This window comes from Anopheles gambiae, chromosome 2, assembly GCF_943734735.2.
Source record: "Anopheles gambiae chromosome 2, idAnoGambNW_F1_1, whole genome shotgun sequence".
NCBI classification, from domain to species: domain Eukaryota; kingdom Metazoa; phylum Arthropoda; class Insecta; order Diptera; family Culicidae; genus Anopheles; species Anopheles gambiae.
The window spans coordinates 104,535,981-104,557,041 of NC_064601.1; the positions used below are offsets into that span (position 1 = coordinate 104,535,981).

A 21,061-nucleotide genomic window follows, 5' to 3' on the forward strand; every position below is an offset into this window, starting at 1 on the left:
ATCATTTAGTGTGTGAAATTATTGGGATTATTATGCTCGGTACATGCTGGTAGTTGGGTTAGTGTTTTGAATTTAAACGGGTGTGATAGTGCTGTGAAAGGGCAAGAGCGGCTAACCTTATGGGCGTGGGAAGTGATGTATTGAATTGCTCGTTTCGTGTATTTGGCAATTAACATCCGCTGCTACAATTTGTGAAACCGGTTAACCTTGTATGCGTTTCATTAATTTGCATGCGCTGTGTTATCCGTTGTTATAGTGTGGACAGTGTGCGAGAGATCCTGCATTTCGTTATGTTTTTTGCGATAGTAATGAGGTAGGCTTATTTATTGATTTCTACTATAAGGCTCGTAGTAAGCAAGGCTCGTTCGATTAAGAAAACAGCGGGAAGTGCAGTGTGGAACTATATTTTAAATTTTAATTGTTGAAAAGTGATCTAGCGGTGTCATTCAAACTGCTTTTATTTAAATGAATGAAATTGAAATGTATGAATGAATGAATTGTAAAACAACAACGCGACAACGAAAGCGTTTCTTCTAGAATGTCTCTATGTTTTTTGTACTATGCTTTAAATGTGTTTATGTTAAATTCGGTTAACTCTTTTGTCTGAGCGGATTCCTAAGATTATATCCTATACCACAGCTATTTATTTACTTTTTTTTAATTTTGGAAAGAATGACTTGTTTAAGGGGTTCTCACAATTTATTGGTGGGTTCCGTATTTTTCCGTCTCACAATTGATTCTCCGTTTCCCAGATATTATTGGATCCTCACCACATTTTATTGGTATCGTCCCATTGGACATCATTACAATTGATCCAAAAAATTATGGGTTACGCCCAATAAATTAAGCGAATGAACTAAAAAAACTATAGGAAGCAACCTTGAATAGTTTTATATTTTTTAAATATATTTTTAATGCAATATTTTACGGGAGTTTCCACATATTATGATATAATAAATAATGGTACCAATAAAAACATCAAATGTTCTTCGATAAAACAACTAAAAACAATGAAAAACCAAGAATACCGTAAACTTGATTTTAAAAATAAAAGAATTTCATAAGCTTAGCATGTTATAAGCATGTTACACTGCATACGCTTAGAAAAGAATAAATAAACAACAGGGAAGAGAATCATTGAAATTTCAGAAATATAGGAACAGTAAAAAGATAATATTGCAAAATTTCAACAGTCAACGAAACGTTATGACTAAAATAACAAGTAAACAAAACAACATTATATCAACCAAATGATCGTGTAGTTTAATAGACCTTGTGAGTGGTTTACTCATTTTTTTTTAATTTAAAAGCACGTAGCTGAACAGTAAGTAGTGAATGCACAATGTTATAACGTATGTATACTGCCGGTAATCAGTTAAATTTAAAAACATTTAAATAAAGTAACACAAACATAATTAAACCGCAACATTGTAAACAAAAGGTGAATCAAAGAAAACAAGCAAGAAACATAGTTGTTCAATGCGTTCACCCAGCAAAAGCAAACAATGAAAGCATAATACAAGAGAAAGAGAGAAAAAAACTCATCAAGCCCACCAAAAAGAAATAATTACAACAGCTCATCCACCTTGAAACAATCGAAAGAAAGAGTCTCAGCATCGGCAAAACAAAAGAAAAAAAAATGTGCAAATTGGTAAATCCATTAACGAAAGTATATCATGCAAACATAGCGCGGGAAAGAAGAGCGCAAAACCGACACAGTCACACTCACCACTGACACCTTCGGCAACCCAAAATAAAGAAAGAAACCATCGTAACTGCTTCCGCTCGGTCACCCGAGCTTCTTAAGCTGGAGCGGCAAATTCGACGATCGCCGTTGCATAATGATAGTGCGGTGGCGGTGGTGGCGACCCTCCGAATTGAGGCAGATCACGTTCACAGCATGGCCGGAGAGTGAGTGAGAAGACAAAACAACGCAAACAAACAACCACCTTGAGAGTAGCGGCCCTACATTTCTTCACCCTTACGGCGTGAATCTGGCGGACAATGGGGAGGCTGATGATAACGGCAAAAGCTCCAACTCTCCCCTTCTGCGCTTGGCACGGCTTACCGATCGTATGACATTCGGGGTTTGTGTGTGTGTCTTTGTGCGTTCCCTTTCGTTCGGCTGTTCGATCTTGGCGGCTACTCCCCCACCACCCAAAATCCTCACACCGAGAGTGATATCGCCCAGACAGCGAACCAGACAAAGGAGACACGGCCGAAATAATATGTATAACTTCTTCGCGATCGCGGATCACGAGGGTTCGTCGCCATCGGTCGGATCAGTTGACCGGTTGACGGCCCGTAACTTGGACGCGTATTTCGGCGCAGCAGTGTAAGCACACCGTCAGCAACAAATAGTTTGGTTTGCATGCCAGGGTGGGCCCTTTCTGCTTTCTGCGAGGCACAGTCAGCAATATAGCGGCAGTTGTACCGAAAGTGGATCATAAAGTCAAAGCATTTGAGGGTGGCAGAAATTCCATCGTTGGATTTTGGTGCGTTATCGTTAACTCTTTTAATTGTGTGTGTGTGTATGGGTGTTCGTGGTTATCTTTGAGTGTTACACGTGTTTTTCTATTTGGGAAAGTTTGGAAAATTGGCACCAAATTACATCGTACACGCCCACCGTTTGTGAAATTGTATTGCTCTTGTTGATTGTGCTGAATATTGATCTCTACCCTCTCTCTCTCTCTCTCTCTCTCTCTCTCTCTCTCTCTCTCTCTTTGTTTTTCTCTCATTCCATCAACTCTCCCTTTGTTTGGGGTGGGTGGGTGTGATTGTGCAATATTGTGGTGTGCAGCTACCAGCTTCTCCTCCATCCCTATACCAAGCCAGTCCGCAGTGAGTGAAGACGTGTCAACGAGTTATGTGAACTGACCGTATGTTTTGAGCTATTTTTCGGTCAAATAACGTCTGCAAACAGCAGCGGGTGAAAATTGATGCCCCTTTATTTGTGACTGAAGATCTTGATAGTGCTCTTGTGCGTCACCAGACCGGACAGTGTGAATCCGAAAGCAACCAATTGACGCGAAAACATGGATAAGAAGGAAGTGGTGCTTGTTACAGGTATGTAGTGATCCTCATAGTGTCTTGCGATTGATGCAAGCTTAAATTTCAAGCATTTATTTGTTCCGGCCACTTGTTAGTGTATCTTTGCTGCTCACCGATCGTTTGGTTTAAAATAAGCTCTACTCTTATGCAACCAACTGCCCGTTTTAAGCGACAGCTTAAAACGAATGATTAATGACTTGCTCGATACGATCGATTGCTCGCCTCTTATGCTCTTTTCGCTGATCAAACAACGAACGTCTCGAAATGATGAGAAAACACATCCAAATTCACTAGTGACCCTGTCACAATATCAATTCACAAGCCCTCAGTTCTGTTGCCATCGCAATCTCGTTTCTCGTAACAAATTCACCATCATCAGCAGCCCGCCCTAAAAGTTTGACCTTGCGAAGCTTTTACGCTGAACAGAGAGCGAATTAATTGTGATCGCTTTGTTGCTGTTGTCTGCGCGACACGACGTCCACAAAGGGCGAAAGGGTTTTTTGTTTCGTGTGTGTTTCGTGTGTGACAAAAGATTGGACCGCTTGCTGAAGCGTAAGAAATTACGGTCGGAGAGAAAAATGGCCACATCTCCCATGATCCGTCCAGAGTTCACTATCACCTGCTTGTGGAGGTTAGTGGGAGATATGGACCAAATTTCCCAACTAAACAGTCTCACCATCAGCATTCGCTCTTTCGCTTTTTTCTTGTCTAAAATGTTTGCCATTACCGTACAATGGCCAACAAAAGTCCAATGTTGGATCAACCCCATTCGGACAAGCACGTGGCACAGACGCAACGCATTTTTCTGAATGTCGATTCCTGCTTCCGCCCAACTAGCGTTGCGGCTGGTTAATGCATACAAGATACGCGTTTTAGGCTTTTCGTTGTCTGTTTTGTGTTTTGAGATTGGCTTTCGCTCGACCCCGGTTTCTTCTCCTCCGGCTGCTGGTCAGTCGATGGTGTATTGGATACATTTCTTAATCGTGCGCTTCGTTTCACTTCTTATTTTATCCCCAAAAACTGATGACGATGGTGCCGAGCATCGAGCAGGTTCGCCGTCTAAAACAACCTTAGGACCAGCTCGCTAGCTGTTGGACGCTACGTTTCTTTCCGCTGGTGAAACGCTGTTACTAAATCAACACCACCAAAGCCGAGATGAAGCGTTCGAGACGAACGTTTACGAAACATGCACACACACACACACATACACGCTGAGCAGTGTTCGGGTTGATTTTAATTTTATCTCATATATTTTGGTTGGAATTTGGTGGGCTCGAATTGGCTCTAAGCTCGCCAATAACGCCTTCGTTCGTTCATTCGACCATATACGAAAAGTCACCTTTTGCGTTGCGTAAAATGATATTGCCTATGCAATGGGGGGTGTTTTGCAACACGATGGAATGGTTGCTGAATGTCAGCGGAAGGAAAGATTTGCACACCATCAGCTAGCAGAAGAGTTGTTCACAAAAGTTGAATATTAATAAGCAGTGTGTGTGTGTTAGTGAGGATCGTACGCTACCCAAAAAGTCAGTATTTGTTTGTCATCATTTCTACAGCAATAGTACAGTTTCTAAGATTTAAATAGGTTTACTAAATTTAGTTATTTTTTAAACCAGTCTAGTTTTAGGCCGAGTTTATTGAATATCTCAAACGCAATAGAAAGAAGCTCGTACTTTTCTTCGGGACCTTGCGTTTTGTTGCATAATAAAATTTCCGACATTTGAACTAGTTTTGATGATGATGAAAGTTGATCGTTTAGTTTGGAGTTTCGAGCTTACAAGCGAGATCAAGTTGAATTGGAATTGGGCGTTAGTTTAACGTCGGTCTTTGTTTTGTAACATTTTAAAATACAATTTAAATCAGTCTTAAATTGCTTAAAGCGTTGGTACCCAGTTAAGTCACCTGATTATTCCGATTTGACAATCAAACAATTTTGAAATGTATGTATATATCTGTATTATTAATAGATATTTTTTATATATCTTATAATGTTCATCCTTGATCGCTCATACAACTCTCTCGATTGTGTGGTAGTGTTAGTGTGTTCCTTAACTGCTAAGACATTGCGACATCTTCAGTGATCAGCAATGCCCTTTTTGGTAGCTGAATACATTCTGGAATGTTTTAAGCTGGTTTACTGAGGGCCTGTCCAACACCGCTTCCCAGCTGGTTGATTCAGAACAGGTTTTGGTACAGCTGAGTCCGCGCATTTAAAGTTGCTTTATTTACGGCTAGCTGGGTGTCTTTGTGAACTTTGTGTTGCTTATCGTGTTAATCTGAAATATCAACCTCCTTAAGATAGTTCTCTTCTTAAGTTCAACGGTATTGTGGATGTGTGTAGTGACTTGTTTGCTGAGCGAATGCGTCCGGCATAAGCGAACTGAAAAGAACAAATTATTTGTAAAGAGTAAAGAGTGGTTAAACAAATTGTGCTAAATCAAAACGGTCTCATATTTTTGTATGACCAAAAATAAAAATATTAACATACGTTGGCTAGTAATTTTTTGTAGTAACTGTGTTCATATAAATACAAATATGCAATATAATATTGTTTAAGGTAACTTTTCAAATGTAAGTCCCACTGATTGATCGATACAACACGCTGTTTGTGAACAAGTTAGAAATTGAATGTGGTGTTTTTTTGGATACTTTTACGAATCGCAAAATAAAAGATCCAAACATATTCTAATCATAAATGTTCAACTCCTACGCCTTGTAAACCATTTTCATGATGAAATCTGTAGCATTTAGTTCTTCACGAATGCACGTAAAGTTGTTAATCATTTTGACATGTTTTTGTATTGTTCAGTTTTGTACTAATTGTATAGTAACATCGGCATGGTTGTTTTATGTTATACATTTAATTCACACAAATTTTACACATCGGTATCGAAGAACCCCATGCTCGTTTGCCTGCTCAAGGTTCATTAAAGGTGACGACGCAAAACGTTGATTCTGAGATGACGATTGGATTGGAGCATCAAAATAGATAGGCATCGAATGTCATACTACAGCATCGACTTGGTCGGTAGCTATATTGCTTGAAGCGCTCTGAAAAAGGAAAGCATAAAATAAAACAAAATTTCATGCAGCATCTTGAACAAAGTAACACGTACACACGTGCCTCTACTCTACGGCGGTTATTTTACTTACAAGTTTTACAAACCATTTTGCAACAGTAATCTTTTAACCCGGCTCAAACCCTGCGCTCCGTACAACGCAACAACACTTTACAACGGAAAAGAATGTTAATCATTTTTCATCGTTAGTGACACAACAAACCATTCATGCACACCCCCTGCACCAGGTTATTGATGAATGGATGGTGCCGGAAATGTATGCGAAGCGTGATGAAAAAAAGAATAAGGTAGAAAAGCAAGTGGCAGATGTTGAACAAAAACAAAAATTAAAAAAAAATGATCCCAAAAATTGATCCCATACCTTCGACAGAAAGTCGTACTGCTGACAGAGTTTGAATTAAATTGCTAAAAATTCGCCGAGTTGTGGTATGATTTTCAACAATCTATAAATCTTTGCCGCTACAGTTTCCATGTATGTGTGTGTGTGGGTGAGTTTTTATGTGTACCTAGATCGCCTTCCTCCCCGTTACAAGGGCGCACATTACACCGTTGTCATCGTAAAGAATGCCATCACGATGAAACATTTAACACCTTTCGTAGCAACAGCAGTAGAAAGGGGAGTTCGTCGATGTCGAACAAATCTGATAAGTCGAAAACGTGACTGGGTGGAAATTTAATAACGAAATTCCTAATTTTTCACTCCGACCTCACGGTTGGGGCCTGATGTGTATATGGGACTTTTGCACGGGCTGTGCGTGACGTAGAACGTGTGCACACGTGTAGATTTTTCTCGCTGCTGCCTCTAGTACGTAACGTTCATTACTCACGCTTGCTAGAGGCGGGCGGGCAGCCACACACGCGGTGAAGAATATGTTTTAGCCAGATCCGTTTTGCACCATTCCGGGCGGTATGGTGACTGGTGGCTGGAGATTGTTTGAGGCAGATAAATAGAGAGATTCAGGGGAAAAAGCTCTATCTGGGCGTAAGAAAAGTTGTTCATTTTTGCCCTCCCCCGGCCGGGTTTGTGCACCGGGCCGTAAAGTAACGCCGTTTGTCTGCAAACACGTGGCACGTGTTCGTCTCACTCTCTCTCTTTCTTTCTCTCTCTCTCTCTCTCTCTCTCTCAAGAGAAAACACAAGAAATGAACAGAAAAACGAAAGCTTACTGTCGCTGATTTTGTTTAATTTCTGCTTTCATCCCGGGCCGGGTACCGGTGGCTGCTATTTTTAGGTGTGAGTGTGCCACGGATTGACTCTGACCGTGTGGTTGGGAAACCGGTGTCGCACCGAAACCTCACACCGGTTTTGCTTAAATTCAATATATTCCAGTGAAAATCCGGAATCGGGGAAAGATAAACAGTGGCCACCGCCGTTTCGACTTCCGTTTGCCGTTTTTGGTTGGTGCTTTATTTCGTGCGACGAACGTTGTTGTTGTTTCGCGCGAATGTACGCGCAAACGAATCGAGGGAAAGTGGAAAATCGACTGGCCTGGCAGATGACAGAATTTGCATTTTTCTCGCACTCCTACCACTCCCAGTTTGGCTGGCTGGAGACGATGATATTGAGTTGAGGCCGGTACAGTTGGTTTGCGCCTCCCAATATCGATCAGTTTGGTTTTGAGCGGTGAAGGAAAAATAAAGTTTCGGGCGGGCAGGGATTAAGCGCGTTTGTCATCACGCTGTTAATCGTCTTTTACCAGTCAGTTGATTGAAATGGTGAGCAGTTGGGGAGCAGTGTTGCGTTCGACGTTAGTGGTTCATCTTAAATAGATTGTTTCATTTGACGTGCCACGGTTCGACCATTTTTCAAACCTTTGACATTGATCGTAATTTTACTGGCTCGGTAAACTCCGGTTGATAAATGAACAGCATGTGACATAAATCAGAGGGACTTGTTTTATAACTAATGATGTTCTTAGCCTTCGTTATCTGGACAAAAAATAGTGCAGAACGAACCATTGAAAGAATTTGTGATACATTACTCTACAAGCCTTTCGTAACTAAAAAAAACTAATGTTATTTTAAACTTCAAATTTTCATTGTAGGTTTACATTTGTACTCCTATTTTAATAAAGTTTATACAAGACATGCATCAAGCACATAAAAAGTCGTATGATACTTATTAGTACATACTACTGAACTGGAGTTAGCTCATCTATGGCTTGTCCCGGATCAAATCTGTGACATAAAACAGTCTAATGGAACAGTATTTCCAATACTTCAAACTATTTAGTTGAACATGAGCATTTCTCGATTACAATGTGGAATTATACAATTATGTAGTATTCATTCTACGGTCTCGAGTAGTTGTTGGAAAGATTACCCAACAACTTGAGATAAATTTAGGGTGGATCTCTTGAAGAGCTATGATGGTAGATTATCCGTTTAATTCTGATAAATCATTTCTGAAAAAGGTCGCAAGATCTTTAGCAGGCATTGCCTGTTTAATATTAATACATGTAAGCGTTATGTGCTAATAGCATCGCGAATTGATCCTGGTCATTTCTGATCCTCCTGACAAAGTGCACTTGATTATGTTGACACAATCTGTTAAGAATTATTGAATTATAATCTAGAGCGGATAAGAATTCACTCTTAAGAACTAATCGCAGAAGAAAAAAAAGAATTGAACAATTCAATCAAACAATTCAAAATCTTACCGACAACTGTTCAGCTCGCTCTGCTTCAAAGCTCTTTGGCTAGTTTTCATCCTGTCGCACTTTACTTAAACTTGATTTATATTATAAACCTTCTGACAACCTTCCCATATCCCGTGGCAATGGCTAGCATACGAATAAATCGCACCATCGTTTCTCGCCATCTACCCGACCCGGGCGGAAAAACAAAACCGATTTCACCATTCCACCACTATCGTGCGTGTGACGAGCGAAATTAGCATATCAATTCCCGTGTGCCCACGAGTGCTGCTGGCAGCAAGTACAGCTCAGCAGACAGTTTCTCATTTACTACTGTCACTGCTGGCACTCCGCTTCACAGCAGGACAAGTCAAGGATTAAAGATCGACAGTCGTGCACGCCTGCCTACCATCGAACCACTACGCGCTCCGTCCCAAGCGGACGCTTTGAGAAACACTTCAACCTCCCTGCCCCACGGAGCGGTAGAATCACAGTAGCTTCGTACCCGCCCGTAGCCGGTGGTTGATTTGAGTTGATAGATTTCCGGCGCTCGCAAGAGGAATGGTTTCGAAAATGGTTTCCACCGCGTGGCAGCAGAGCAGCATCAGGCAAAACGGGAACGTTTGCCGAACCAGCCAGTAAGTGTATAGGCTTTTGTAGCACGCACGGGCAAACGAAACACGGTACGGAACGGTTCGGCAATCGGACCCAGCCCAGGGACCGTCGCAAGCGCACTCCGGCAGCACCGGTGAGCGGTTTATTTAAAATTCAAATTATGTGTAAATACAAAATCAAAACGATGATGATGATTCTATCAACATAATGAATCTGTAATATTGGCGACGCGCCCGATGGCACGACGACTGCGGGCAGGACGGAGCCGGAACGGATGGGCTCTTTCCTTCCGATTTCCAAACCGTTCCACGTTCCCCTTTCTCGGAGGAAAAGTGAACGCATTTTCACTACGCTTTAGCGCTTGTGTTTGTGTACTTTGCCGGTTTGATGCGCCTCCGTAAATCTCGCTCGCTGGCAGAAGTAGTCGAGCTTTGGCCCCTCCACGTTTACCAACGCACTTCCAACATTTTCCACCCCGTCCCGGCTCCTCTGATGGTGATGGTGGTGGTACAAGGGTAAGACTGCTTCCACTGAACTGGTGCGCTGGTGTTTACTTTCACAGATAAACTGATGCTGTTGCTGTTGTGCTGCTGTCGGAAGCGACTCTATCGATGGCGCAGTTGGGAAAACTGTTTGCCGGTGGGGAAATTGGGAGCAGCGCGTGGCAACGTTCACTCTTCGAGTGGGAAAAGTTAGGCGGGAATAAAATCGCATTCGTCACACCCGTGTGCTGTCCGGCTGTCCTGTTTCGCCCGGGCCCATTATTGGTTTAAGCTTCGGCGCATCGGTGCCGGGTTTTGGGCAGGGCACGATTTTGTCGAATGCGCTTTAGCCTGCACCGAAAATTCGGGCTTTTGGCCAGTTTGTTTGCCCAACATTTAATACACACATTTATTAGCAGCGTCGTGTCGATTTATTGATATGCAATTGGAGGGTATTTAACATGCTGCGGTGGGTGAGCGCGCCAAGCGGTGCGTACTGCTCAATTAAGGCGCGTTGCTGTTGCGCTGGGTCAATTGAAACGTGAAAGGGTGTGAATGTAATGCGGGCTGTAAAGATAATAAGGAATGATAAATAAGCCGGCTTTTTGTCACTGTTTCAATTTTAGAAGGTTTTGGTATGACGGTTTGGAGGTTTTGTGGGTAATATTTGGACGCTTCCGGAGTTCAGGTATGCACGCAGTTAGTAGTTTTATTTGTATATTCTCATTGATTTTTTTTAAAGAAGTTTGGTTATTTGACAGAAATAGTCATTAGCATACATTTTCCATGGGTAGCTAACACATGTTTCGACATAAAATGTACATATTTTCGTAAGTCAAATGGTCAAAGCTGTATTGAAGCATGAACAAGTATTAAGTATTTACTAGGTAGTTGACAAGTAAACTTAAAATTAAAACAATACTCGAACAAAACTAACGATAGAATAATTCTGCCCATTTATTGGCATTATGCGTTTTGGCCAGTATGTTGTACAAACAGCCCGGTCCTCGGGTTAGATTGTTGAACGCCAGAACCAGCTCTGGAAGCTTGGAGCCCGTCCAGCCGCAGAAATCGATCACCTTTAAATGGTTGTGAGCTAGTTGGAGGCTCTTCATTTGCGGGTTGGTGAGTTGACCGGTGAGGTTCTCAATTTCGTTTAAATTCAAATCTAATAGAATCAGCTTTGTGAAGGGTGAAAATATGTCTAAATGTATGTGCCTCAGGCGGTTTCGATTGAGGTAAATCTGTTCCAGACCACTTTTGCTGCACTCTGTTGCAGCGGTCGGACCGGATAGGTGAGCCAATTTGCCATTGCTCACATCTACACGCTCTAGCTTCTGGAGGGTGCAAAACATGCTGAAATCAATGCTGACGATAGCCGTTGCAAGAAACTCAACACGCTCCAGGTTGGGCAGGTGGTGCAGCGTCGCTGGAATTAGGTTTAGTGGACTGCGTTTTACTTTAAGCTGCTTTACGTAGGTATTCATTTCAAAGCAAAACCAAATAACGGAAGAGTTTACAACGTTGAGACGGACTATGCGACATGCTTCTGATACTGAAATCCACTTAAGCATGTGAGATTCTGTGATGATAATTTCACTAAACCACTTTGACATTTCCTGGCAAATCTGGTTACCCATTTCGGGTATGGTAAGATTGTCTAGGGAAATGATTTTTGTATCCGTGGGTTTATACTGCAGCATGGAAAAGCCTTCCTCTGATGGATTCCAGCCGGTCAGTATGCACCAATTGTTACTGCAATTGAACGTGGAGCTTGAGGCACGTTCCATTATAATGGCCAATATGGTGCTGCTGTAATGGCATATAAATGTTCATAATATGAATTTTTTTTGTTTTTTTTTTATAAATACCTTAATTTCACAATGTTTGACATCATTTTGTAGCGCCCAGCAGACGTTATCGCTTGTTGTGTTAAGCTGTACTGAGTTGGTCGCGGCCATGTCGACTGTTTATAATCCTCCATTTGACAATAAAAGCATCTACTTTCGATGGAAGTAGATGTAAAGGAGAAAGCAAAAAGAGATGGTAATGGGAATGCTCAATTATTTTAATGGAGTTATTCAATGTGTAATATTTTTATTTTTATAGAATCATTACGAAAGTGTTGGATTCGTAGCATAGTTATTTTAAAACTTTACTATGAAGGGATTCTACGTATCCAACCAGTTTTCTTATATAAAGGTTGACATAATGCGGATCTAAAGAATGAACTAAAATCGTATAGTTTTGAATAAACGAATATTATCAATCGTTGTTTAAATCATGAAAAGAGCAAATTACCTGTTAAAATTACGGCTTACTCACTCATTCGAGTTACAGCAATTCCGATTAGAACCACACACAAAGAAACAGAACCTTTGATTTTGATGAAACTGTCCCAAATTGGTTTACTGTTGGATGCACTGGATTGATGGACGGAACTGTGCGCGTGTGGCACATTATACTTTTGAACACAACACAATATCCTGAAACCTCACAATTCTAATTGAATTCTGTATGGCACCGTGGCGGTGGATTATGTCGATTTTGATGTTTTATTTTTCATTGCTCACATCACTTCCCACCTTTGCCAGTGGCAACACCGTACTAGCAAAACCGGAGTTTCATTTTAATTCGCGCAAATTCAGCGCAACTGTATCCAACTGTACACGGTACAGTGGAATAAAACCGAGAAAAAGGAAGAGAAAAAAAAACACATCTCACCCTTGCACGATTGAACGAGGGCTCGTTTGCGTCATGCTGGTAGAGCTGGTCGGCGGTGCATTAACTAGGGATTTGATTTATTTGATTGCGTGGTGGATCGGTAATTCTTGGTCGGTGTTTTTTTTCCTCCTTTCCGGCGAATTTGTGGTTGGATGTGATTGATGTAAAAAATGCTACATCTTCTGTGCTACATCTGTCGGATGCGCACAGGACAGAGTAAGGATACCGTACCAGTGTAGAGCAATCGTGTATCGTGGTGGATGATCGTTGTAAAAAGGGTTCGATGATCGTTTGATGGCGAATGATACGTGTGATTGGTACGATTTCTGGGAAAATCTTCTCGTACGAGGGATCGCAACATTTGCAAAAAAATGATGAATGTCCTCATTTGTGGGTTTTCTGTGGTGCTGCGTTATTAAATTGAAGTGTTAGAAAACACATATGCATGGTTGCGCGATTACAGTACGAATAATATTGTAAAATTAATTGCAAGCTAAGTCAGGTATCTATTATTGAAGTTCGATTTTTGTCTTTGAAGTGTAGAAGTGTAAATTTGTATTGAATTTGTCAATAAAACACACTTATAATTTTAACCTTTACAAAGTCATTGCAGGCTGCATTATAGACTCTCGAGGACCATAGTTTGGAGACTCTTGCACTAGGTTATAGGTTTGAAAGTTCAAGTGTGTAAATCGCAGATAGTCAGCTTTAGGTATGTTTTGGACAATGCTATTTGGGAAGGAACTTTTTGTAGTGACAAAACAGCAAAAGGTTACATCAAGTAAATTGATGCTCAAAGATAACCAGTTTATTGAACAAATTTATGTAGATAAAGAAGCCTGGAGAGTATGTTTGAACGATTGTACATCTAGAAAAATAGAAGCGCTAATGTTGCTGCCTGGAAGGCCGATCCGCGTGAACAATAAGGGTTTTGCACCACATTAGAAGTAAAAATTAGTTAGAAATAACCAGCCCCAGCATGTGCTAGACAGATTAGAGAGGTCCCCGAAATGCAAAAAATGTCTTAAGATATAAATCAGAAGTAAAATAATTGACCTTTTTCAATCAACAAATGAGGATTCTTCAACAATCTCTGAGCTTTTTGCCGTGTTATTTTGCTTTCCTCATAAGTTATTTCATATCTGATCGGATGTTTCCTCATCCCCAACACACCGAGCGAAGTTTATTGTCGAACTAAAATAAAAAAAAAAGTTATACGACACACCGGCCGTCTCCTACGTGTGGGTAACAAACAATTTTGAGACATGTTGTTGTTATTGTTCAGGGCCCATTTTTTGCTTTGGTTTTCGGTTGTGCTATTGCATGATTTGCTGGCATGCCCGCCCGAAGGGGTAGGAAGTCCGCACCATCAGCGCCATCGGCCGCCAAGCGGAAGCGGCACACTGCGTTACGTTAAAATTGTTTACCAACGGCAAACAACCTCCCAAAGCCACCATGGTACCACGCGTCGGCGTAGCCTCTCACCGCTTGTTGCCTAGACAAGCATTTCCCTGCAGTCAGCAGTTTAGTTTCATTCTGCTGCGCAACATCGGTGTCCATGTTTTCGGGTGCGGGTGGAGGTTTATGATTGCGGGCGGCAGAAGAGTTCTCGTTTCCTCGACCCCATTTTGGGGTGGGAGGGCGGACGGGGAAAGATGGTGCATCCTTTTGATGGTCCTTTTTCTTCCCCCCGGTCCTCACTATAATGTAGAGTTTGCTGACCCCATTGGGGACGTATTTCGTTACGTTTTGCGTTCTGTTTGTCTGTTTGTTTGGGACGGTGGGGATGGGCTCGTGTTTAGAGGATGAGTGGATTATTTTTCATCACGGTACCCTACCAAAAGGAGGTTGCGGAGGTGACGAGCCGTTCGTTGACAGTTGATTGCCGGTCAATGATTTTTAGGTGCCTAAATTTGGGCCATCGAGGCGTGGGTTGGAAGCGTGGCTGCCGGTCTGTCCCAATCAGCGATGAGAAGGTCTTGGCAAGGTGAGGCAGAAGATTACTTGCGAAGCAATGTAGCCTCACCGCGATTGCTTGGAATGGCAATGGAAATGCTTTTGATTGCAATTTTAATTGCGCGCGTGTAGGTCTGATGGCCGTTCGAGTTAACAGCGAAACAGACATTAAAAGCTGACATCGTACAACATTCTCGCATGACTTAAACACACTACTTAACGTCCTCTTACATTGCTGCGGCATGTCTTAATTCTCTCATTTCATGCTCACGATTTCCTTTGCAGGCGGTTCCGGATTCTATGGACAGCACTTGATCAGGGTGCTGCAGGAGCGGGACAGCAAGGTTGGCGAAATACGAGTGCTCGACCTTAACCCTTACGAGAATCGGCTCGGTACGTAGTGATTGCCCTCTGTACCCTATCATCTGCCGCGTTATGCTCTCGCCGCGTTAAGCTTATCTTTTTACCTCTTTCTTACCATTGCAACGCAAGGTCACACCGAGAGCAAGAAAGTTGTCTCGTACGTCGGCGACATCTGCGACGCGAAAGCGATCGAGCACGCATTCGAAGGCGTCGACTGCGTGTTTCATCTGGCCGCGTACATGAACTTCGACTTTCCGCCGAACTATGGCGATTTGCAGCGCGTCAACGTGGACGGGACGGCGCGGGTGATCGAACTGTGCCGCCGGTACAGCGTGCCCCGGCTCGTCTTTGCCAGCGACTGTCTCATCCACATGACACCGTACCTGGGCAAGGCCAACTTTACCATCATCTGCAACCAGACGGAACCGAAGACGAAGGTCCCGGCGAAGGAGAGCGACTTCCAGATACCGGGCTACGCGTCCTCCAAGTGGCGGGCGGAGTGTCTTGCAATTGAGGCGAACGACACCGACCTGGCGAATGGTGGTAAGTGTATGGAAGGGGAAGGGGACAGAGACACAGAGAGAAAAGAGCGGTCCTAAAGGGTGGGGGGAAAGTTAATGTGAGGTTAATTCGCGATTGAACGAGATGCTTGGGATGCCTTTCACTCTTTCTTTCTTGCAATGCACCTGCGCTGGTAGGAATTGGAATTTACGTGCAATAAGGTGTGATCTTTATGAAGAGAAAAACAACACTTAAAAATAGTACATGAGCCTTGGCATTCTTGGAGGCTTAAAAACGTTGATGCAAAGTAAGAGACTGAACTGGCCATAACACGCAACATTTAATGAGTCTTAAATGTAAAGACTAAACTAAAAGTTCAGAAGATACAAGAAGCTACTATTTCAAATTATTTTCCTGAGCCACAAGGAACAAAGATAATGAGAACATTCCGGATTAATGTCAGATCCAAGACCATTTATGTATCGATGACTATTGCAAACTATTCGTTAGGTTTCGTACATTTAATGCTCACACTCACAAGTTGCGCGCATATGGTGTAGGTCAGGGATGGGCAAACTTTAAGGTAGTGCAGAAAGCGTGAGATATATGTGTAAGTTTAAAATACACAGATGGATTGAAGGAATTACCGAGACTTTGATTCTGATTCTGACTTTTTCTGACTTTTAGTGGTCGTAAAGTAGTTTCTTATTAAGCTATTTCTATAGTCATCCAAGAACTTTTAAACGGAGTTGAATTAATTAATGTACCATCAATATCAGGACTTGCGGACGAAGATTTGATGCAGTTTGTACTAGTATTGAGTCCTACAAAAATAGTTCTTAGTCTGCTCAGATCAATTGGGTGGGAATGATTTGAAAATAAAAAAAAAACTTTGCCCATCCCTGAATTATAGGCATTGCTGGAAACCAATTGTTGAAAAACTTGTACCAAACAATTTCGATGGGGCTCTTCAATCTGAAATCCAGGCTTCTAGTGACGTTTAACGTACCTCCAAAGCAAAAAAATAACAACATCCCCTAATCCTCACAGCAACCTTACTAATGACCATATCATGTGTGTGTGTGCACGCGTTGTTGTTTTTTCTCCCCCTTTTCCCTCTTGCAGAGAAGCTGAAAACCATCGCCATCCGGCCGCCGGTAATGTTTGGCGAGTGCGACGAGCGGTTCGTACCGTCCATCACCAAGGTAGCGCTCAAGTTCGGCGGCAGCATCCCGAAGCTGGCCGGCCCCGGCGGCAAGCAGCAGATTATCTACGCGGGCAACGCGGCCTGGTGCCTGGTGCGCGCGAAGGACGCACTGGTCGAGAACGCGAAAAACATCGCCGGCTATCCGGTGTTTGTGACGGACGAGTCCGGCATCGAGGATACGACCCGCTTCTGCCAGCGCATTTCGCGCGCGAACGATACGCTCAAGCTGCGCCCCTCCAGCTACCAGATACCGCTGTTCCTGTCCTACTTCCTAGCCTTCCTGCTCGAGCTGATCGTGAAGGCGCTGCACCCGTTCACGCAAATCCGGCTGCCCGTTTCGCCGTGCGGTATGCTCTCCTACATGTCCTCGATTATGCTGTTCAATCGGATCCGGGCCTCGATCTACCTGGACTACGAGCCCATCTACAGCGAGGAGAAAGCCGTCACGAACAGTGCGCTGTGGTACGAGCGCTGGTATCAGGACTACTGTGAAGCCCATGGGCTGAAGAAGCTGAAGGTGAAGTGAAACCCCGAGGGGAAAAACGAACACGTAAAGGTGGAGCAGAAAACAAACACAAACAACCAAGTGGTTTAGCATCCACCCAAAATCCAAAATAGCACTGCCTAGTATCCCCCGAAGCTTGAGTTCGGGTGTCCGGCGAGTGCGATACGCAAATCGCTCGTTAATAGATCCCCCATACAGTATTCGTAGCTGGGTGTGCTGTTTTCTATACTCACTGTTAGCGATGCTTTTTTTACTGCTTAAGGACTGAAATCCATCGGTGCTAAGAATCACGGGATACTGTGCCCCAGCACATCTCACATCTCCGGATGCCTCCGGCTCCCAAAACTCGACTTCTTGGAAGCTATCTAATGAAGCCAAGGCTTTCAGGGGCGTCTTTTGCAAAACCATTTAATTAAAATTAACTTCACGATTATTAGGCCGCCTGGTGGAGGGCGACGGATGGGGTGAAGAACTGCCCAGCTTAGCGCAGTACCTTTCACACATACGCACCGCGTCGTTGTTCCTGTCTGTTGGCATTGCCGCCAGCACGGGACATCCAGCCAGGGCTTTTGCACGATGTATACTCCTCGCACTGCACAGACCGCTGAAATCGATCGGTAGAGAAATTAATTAAACTTGTTTTTCAGAGGCGAACGTGGGGTATTGCGTGGCGCTCTTACTCTCCTCCACCCGGCTGCCTTGCCATCGGACTGCTTCAAACTGACGCGATACCGTTCAAAATCTAATTACCTTCTTCAATAATCACGATAATCTTTGACAATCGCACGGCGGCAGCGTGCGGCACAGTTTGTTTATGCTAATGTACATTTTATTTATTTTCACCTCCCCCCTCTCTATCTCTCTTTCTTTCCTTCTCCCTGGAGTGATCGCCTGCAAGAACACCAACCATGTAAGAAAGGATGGAATGCTAAAATTACATTTTTTGTTGTTTAATTTTTTGGCTTTGCAAAGCACGCCTTCTGCTTTGGTCATAAATTCCTCTCCCGACAGGGTTAGAGGCTTTTTTTGGCTCCTTTAAGCCCTCAGAATTGTAACATTCCGCACCCTATTAGGTAGGTAGGTAGGTTAAGGGGTTTAGTTAGATGTTAATTATGACTAGATACTTGGCCGGTACGTGGCACAAAAAAGCGCCGTAAGGTCCGGTTCAGTTCAGTGTAAAAAGCAAAATTACGCAAGATGAAAGCAATATAATAAAGGTTGGTCTGGTATTTGTGGTTTGTTGGTTTTAATTTAAATAAAATCCGAAAAAGAGCACTTGAAAAGCACACCAAAATTCGGCGTAAGAGCTGATTTTCCTATAATTACATCAATGATAAATTTAATTTCCCTAAATTCATTACAAGAAATAACAAGAAGCTGGTTTGCAAAAGGCTTTCCAGATAAATGGAACGATTCGGCGCTGTTTTTGTTATTGCATAGCGATTTATTTAGTGAGATGATGAGTTCCGTTCTCCAGCCCCAACCCCCCCCCCCCCCTGGAATGGAACTGCCATTCGTGCTCAAGCAGGAGGCTGGATGTTCCCATTCCATCCCGTAGCAGTAGCTGAGACAGCAAAGATTACGAGCGGGAATTAAAATTTCCAGCACCAAATCGTGCTCTAAATAGATGAAGCAATAATAGATCCGGCCCTTCGTTTTCCACCGCGTATTTGCGCTCCCGCACCCGTACCGCCGAACAGCCGAGCAAGAAAGGACGGACTTACTACTGGCACTGCGCTGCTTGTGGAGGAAATTCTCGGGCCAGAACGGGTCGGAACAGAAGTAGCGAGGGAAAATAATCAACGTAGCTGAAAAGCAATAAATCTTTCCACCTTTCCCCACGGTACCAGCGGCGGTAATTGAGGGGAAGGGGGGGGGGGGGGGGAGGTGCCTAGTCCTTGAGGCAACGGCGCCGTTCGGAAGCCAATCGAACGAAGTAATCCTATCGCTCTCCTGGATCGTTGACGCTGAAAGCAACGTGTGTTGTCGCTGGGTGCTGCTGGTTGAGCGAGAAAAAGCGAAACAAACGGAAGAAATGTGGTAGCGTGATGCGAGGGGGAAGGAAAAAAGAAATGCCAAACTGTCTTGCAGGAGAAGATTTTCTAGCGCCGCTTGCCGGATTGGAAATAAATATACGCTCGTAAATATTTAAGAAAAGATTGGCTGCGGGCAAGATAGCAGAGGAAGCAGAGCCACGGCTGCAGCTGGCAAGAAATCGACAAATTAAGATTTTCTCAGACGTCCGCGAGCGATCGTTGCCCGTTGCAGCGGGCGTTTTGGGTGGATGGGATGCGATGTTGAAAGAGGTGCCGAGATTTGGTTCCGCCGGCTTTTTTGCACCGCAAGTGTGACAAAACCAAAACCGCCTGCGGATTTGAAAAACAAGCACCGATTTGCTGTGGTGCCGGTACAGTTCGACGAAAGCTGTAAAATGTTGGAAAGCTCAAACGGTGGAGAGCAGGCGCATGGGGGAGGAATGTGGATACTGTAGACCGAGCTACCGAGCTACCAGTACGCGAGGTACCGGGTGTATATTGGTGTTGATGGGAAAACAATGTGGCCCTGGGATGTACTGGAGTGGGGAAACCGGCGAACTGCGGGCCAGAGGCTCCAACCGACTGCGGTTCCCTCTACCTCTCTCTCTCTCTCTCTCTCTTTCGCTCTATCTCTGCAGGGAGTTTCCCCGAGTGTTGGAAAAACAAATAAACAACGTTACCGCCGTTGCCACACAGCTGTGTGGCGCTTCGATCAAGTTTTCAATCCAAGCAAGCGAACTTCACTCCCGTTGTTCGGTTTGTTCCTTCGGGCTGCTAGCTAGATGGAGCCACCGTACGTTCCGCCCCTGCCGCTTCTACTGCGTATCGTTCGCTTCATGCGCAAGGTGACAGTAGCTACGCTTAGCTGCTGCTGTTGCGGCTACACACACCCATTCCCGGAGACTGATTGGTGTGTTTGTTTGAGTGTGCGTTGATGGTTTGATGATAAACACGGTGGCTTGGCTTTAATATTAGCCTCTTGTCTCCCCCATTCCCCCCTCCAACCGAGGGGCGAGGGAAGGTGTTGTGCTTACTCAAAGAAAATGAAACCAATCGAGAGGAAAGCTTCCGAATCATCCTGACAAGGACAAAAAAACACACACACACAAATGGATCGCAATCGAGCACAACAAACGAAATGAGACCCGGGCAGCCTGAGATAAGCAGCCGGAGGAGCAGCGAACGAATAAATCGTCTAATCGAAAGACGCACACAGCCCTCCCCTGTGCGAAAAGCCCCCCGTTCTAGGGCGTTGGCTTCCCGGGATGGGCCGCAACGCCCGCCCGCGGCCCCCGTCAAAGGTGACGAAAGGCTCGCACTGGACCTGCGAGCGTTCGCGCCGGTTGACTGACTATAATTGCCGGAGCATTAAGATGTAACGAAAGGAAGATGAAGCCGGTTGATAAATAATTTATCAAATTAATTTGGAATTAAGTTTCCCGATTATGATAAACTTCTGCCTTGTTTTTGGGCTTGTCCCGGCCGGAGGTAAACGGTGACCGAAAAACTCAGCAATAGTCTTTTCCCGTCTTTTTTTTTTGGTGGCATTCGAAATATGGCCCAGCGGTTGATGGTGAGATGATGATAATGAGATTTTCGAGATCGAGAGGAAATTCGCTTCCGGGCTTGCTAAATCCTTGCCGCTCTACAATGAAGCGGGTCCAGTGACGCCTGCCCGCGGTGCCGACGCTCCAGGGGCGTGTGCTGGTTTGAGGTTGCGTGGTTTTTGTGATTTGAATTTATTATCAGCACGCACCGGAGCGCCTTTCCATCACTCCCTGGGAGTGGTGGAAAGCATTGGGATCGGCTTCTGCCGATGGTTTGAAGATTCACGCACAAATAATGCTCCGATTTTGAGCGATCCTTTGCCACCAACTTTCGAGCGATAATGATGTCACGAAGTTGT

The 21,061-nt window shown here is 43.9% G+C and overlaps 2 protein-coding genes across 3 annotated transcripts; one reads left to right on the forward strand and one right to left on the reverse strand.

Moving 5' to 3' along the window:
• Positions 1-2,226: 2,226 nt before the first annotated feature.
• LOC1277239 (3 beta-hydroxysteroid dehydrogenase/Delta 5-->4-isomerase) lies at positions 2,227-18,348 on the forward strand. Of its 2 annotated transcripts, none has more exons than XM_061646010.1 (5): positions 2,227-2,335; positions 2,801-3,066; positions 14,829-14,936; positions 15,036-15,449; positions 16,533-18,348. In XM_061646010.1, the coding sequence occupies exons 2-5, from the start codon at positions 3,036-3,038 to the stop codon at positions 17,138-17,140; spliced, it is 1,161 nt and encodes a 386-aa protein (XP_061501994.1). In that variant the 5' UTR covers positions 2,227-2,335; positions 2,801-3,035; the 3' UTR covers positions 17,141-18,348. The 2 variants fall into 2 exon arrangements, with proteins under 2 accessions (XP_061501994.1, XP_061501993.1); XM_061646009.1 differs by having other exon boundaries at positions 2,268-2,495.
• LOC133391464 (toll-like receptor 13) lies at positions 3,086-11,952 on the reverse strand. Its single transcript, XM_061646011.1, has 2 exons — positions 11,735-11,952; positions 3,086-11,675 (listed from the first exon to the last, which is right to left on the reverse strand). Exons 1-2 carry the CDS (start codon positions 11,845-11,847, stop codon positions 10,796-10,798), a joined length of 993 nt encoding a protein of 330 aa, XP_061501995.1. The 5' UTR covers positions 11,848-11,952; the 3' UTR covers positions 3,086-10,795.
• Positions 18,349-21,061: the final 2,713 nt, after the last annotated feature.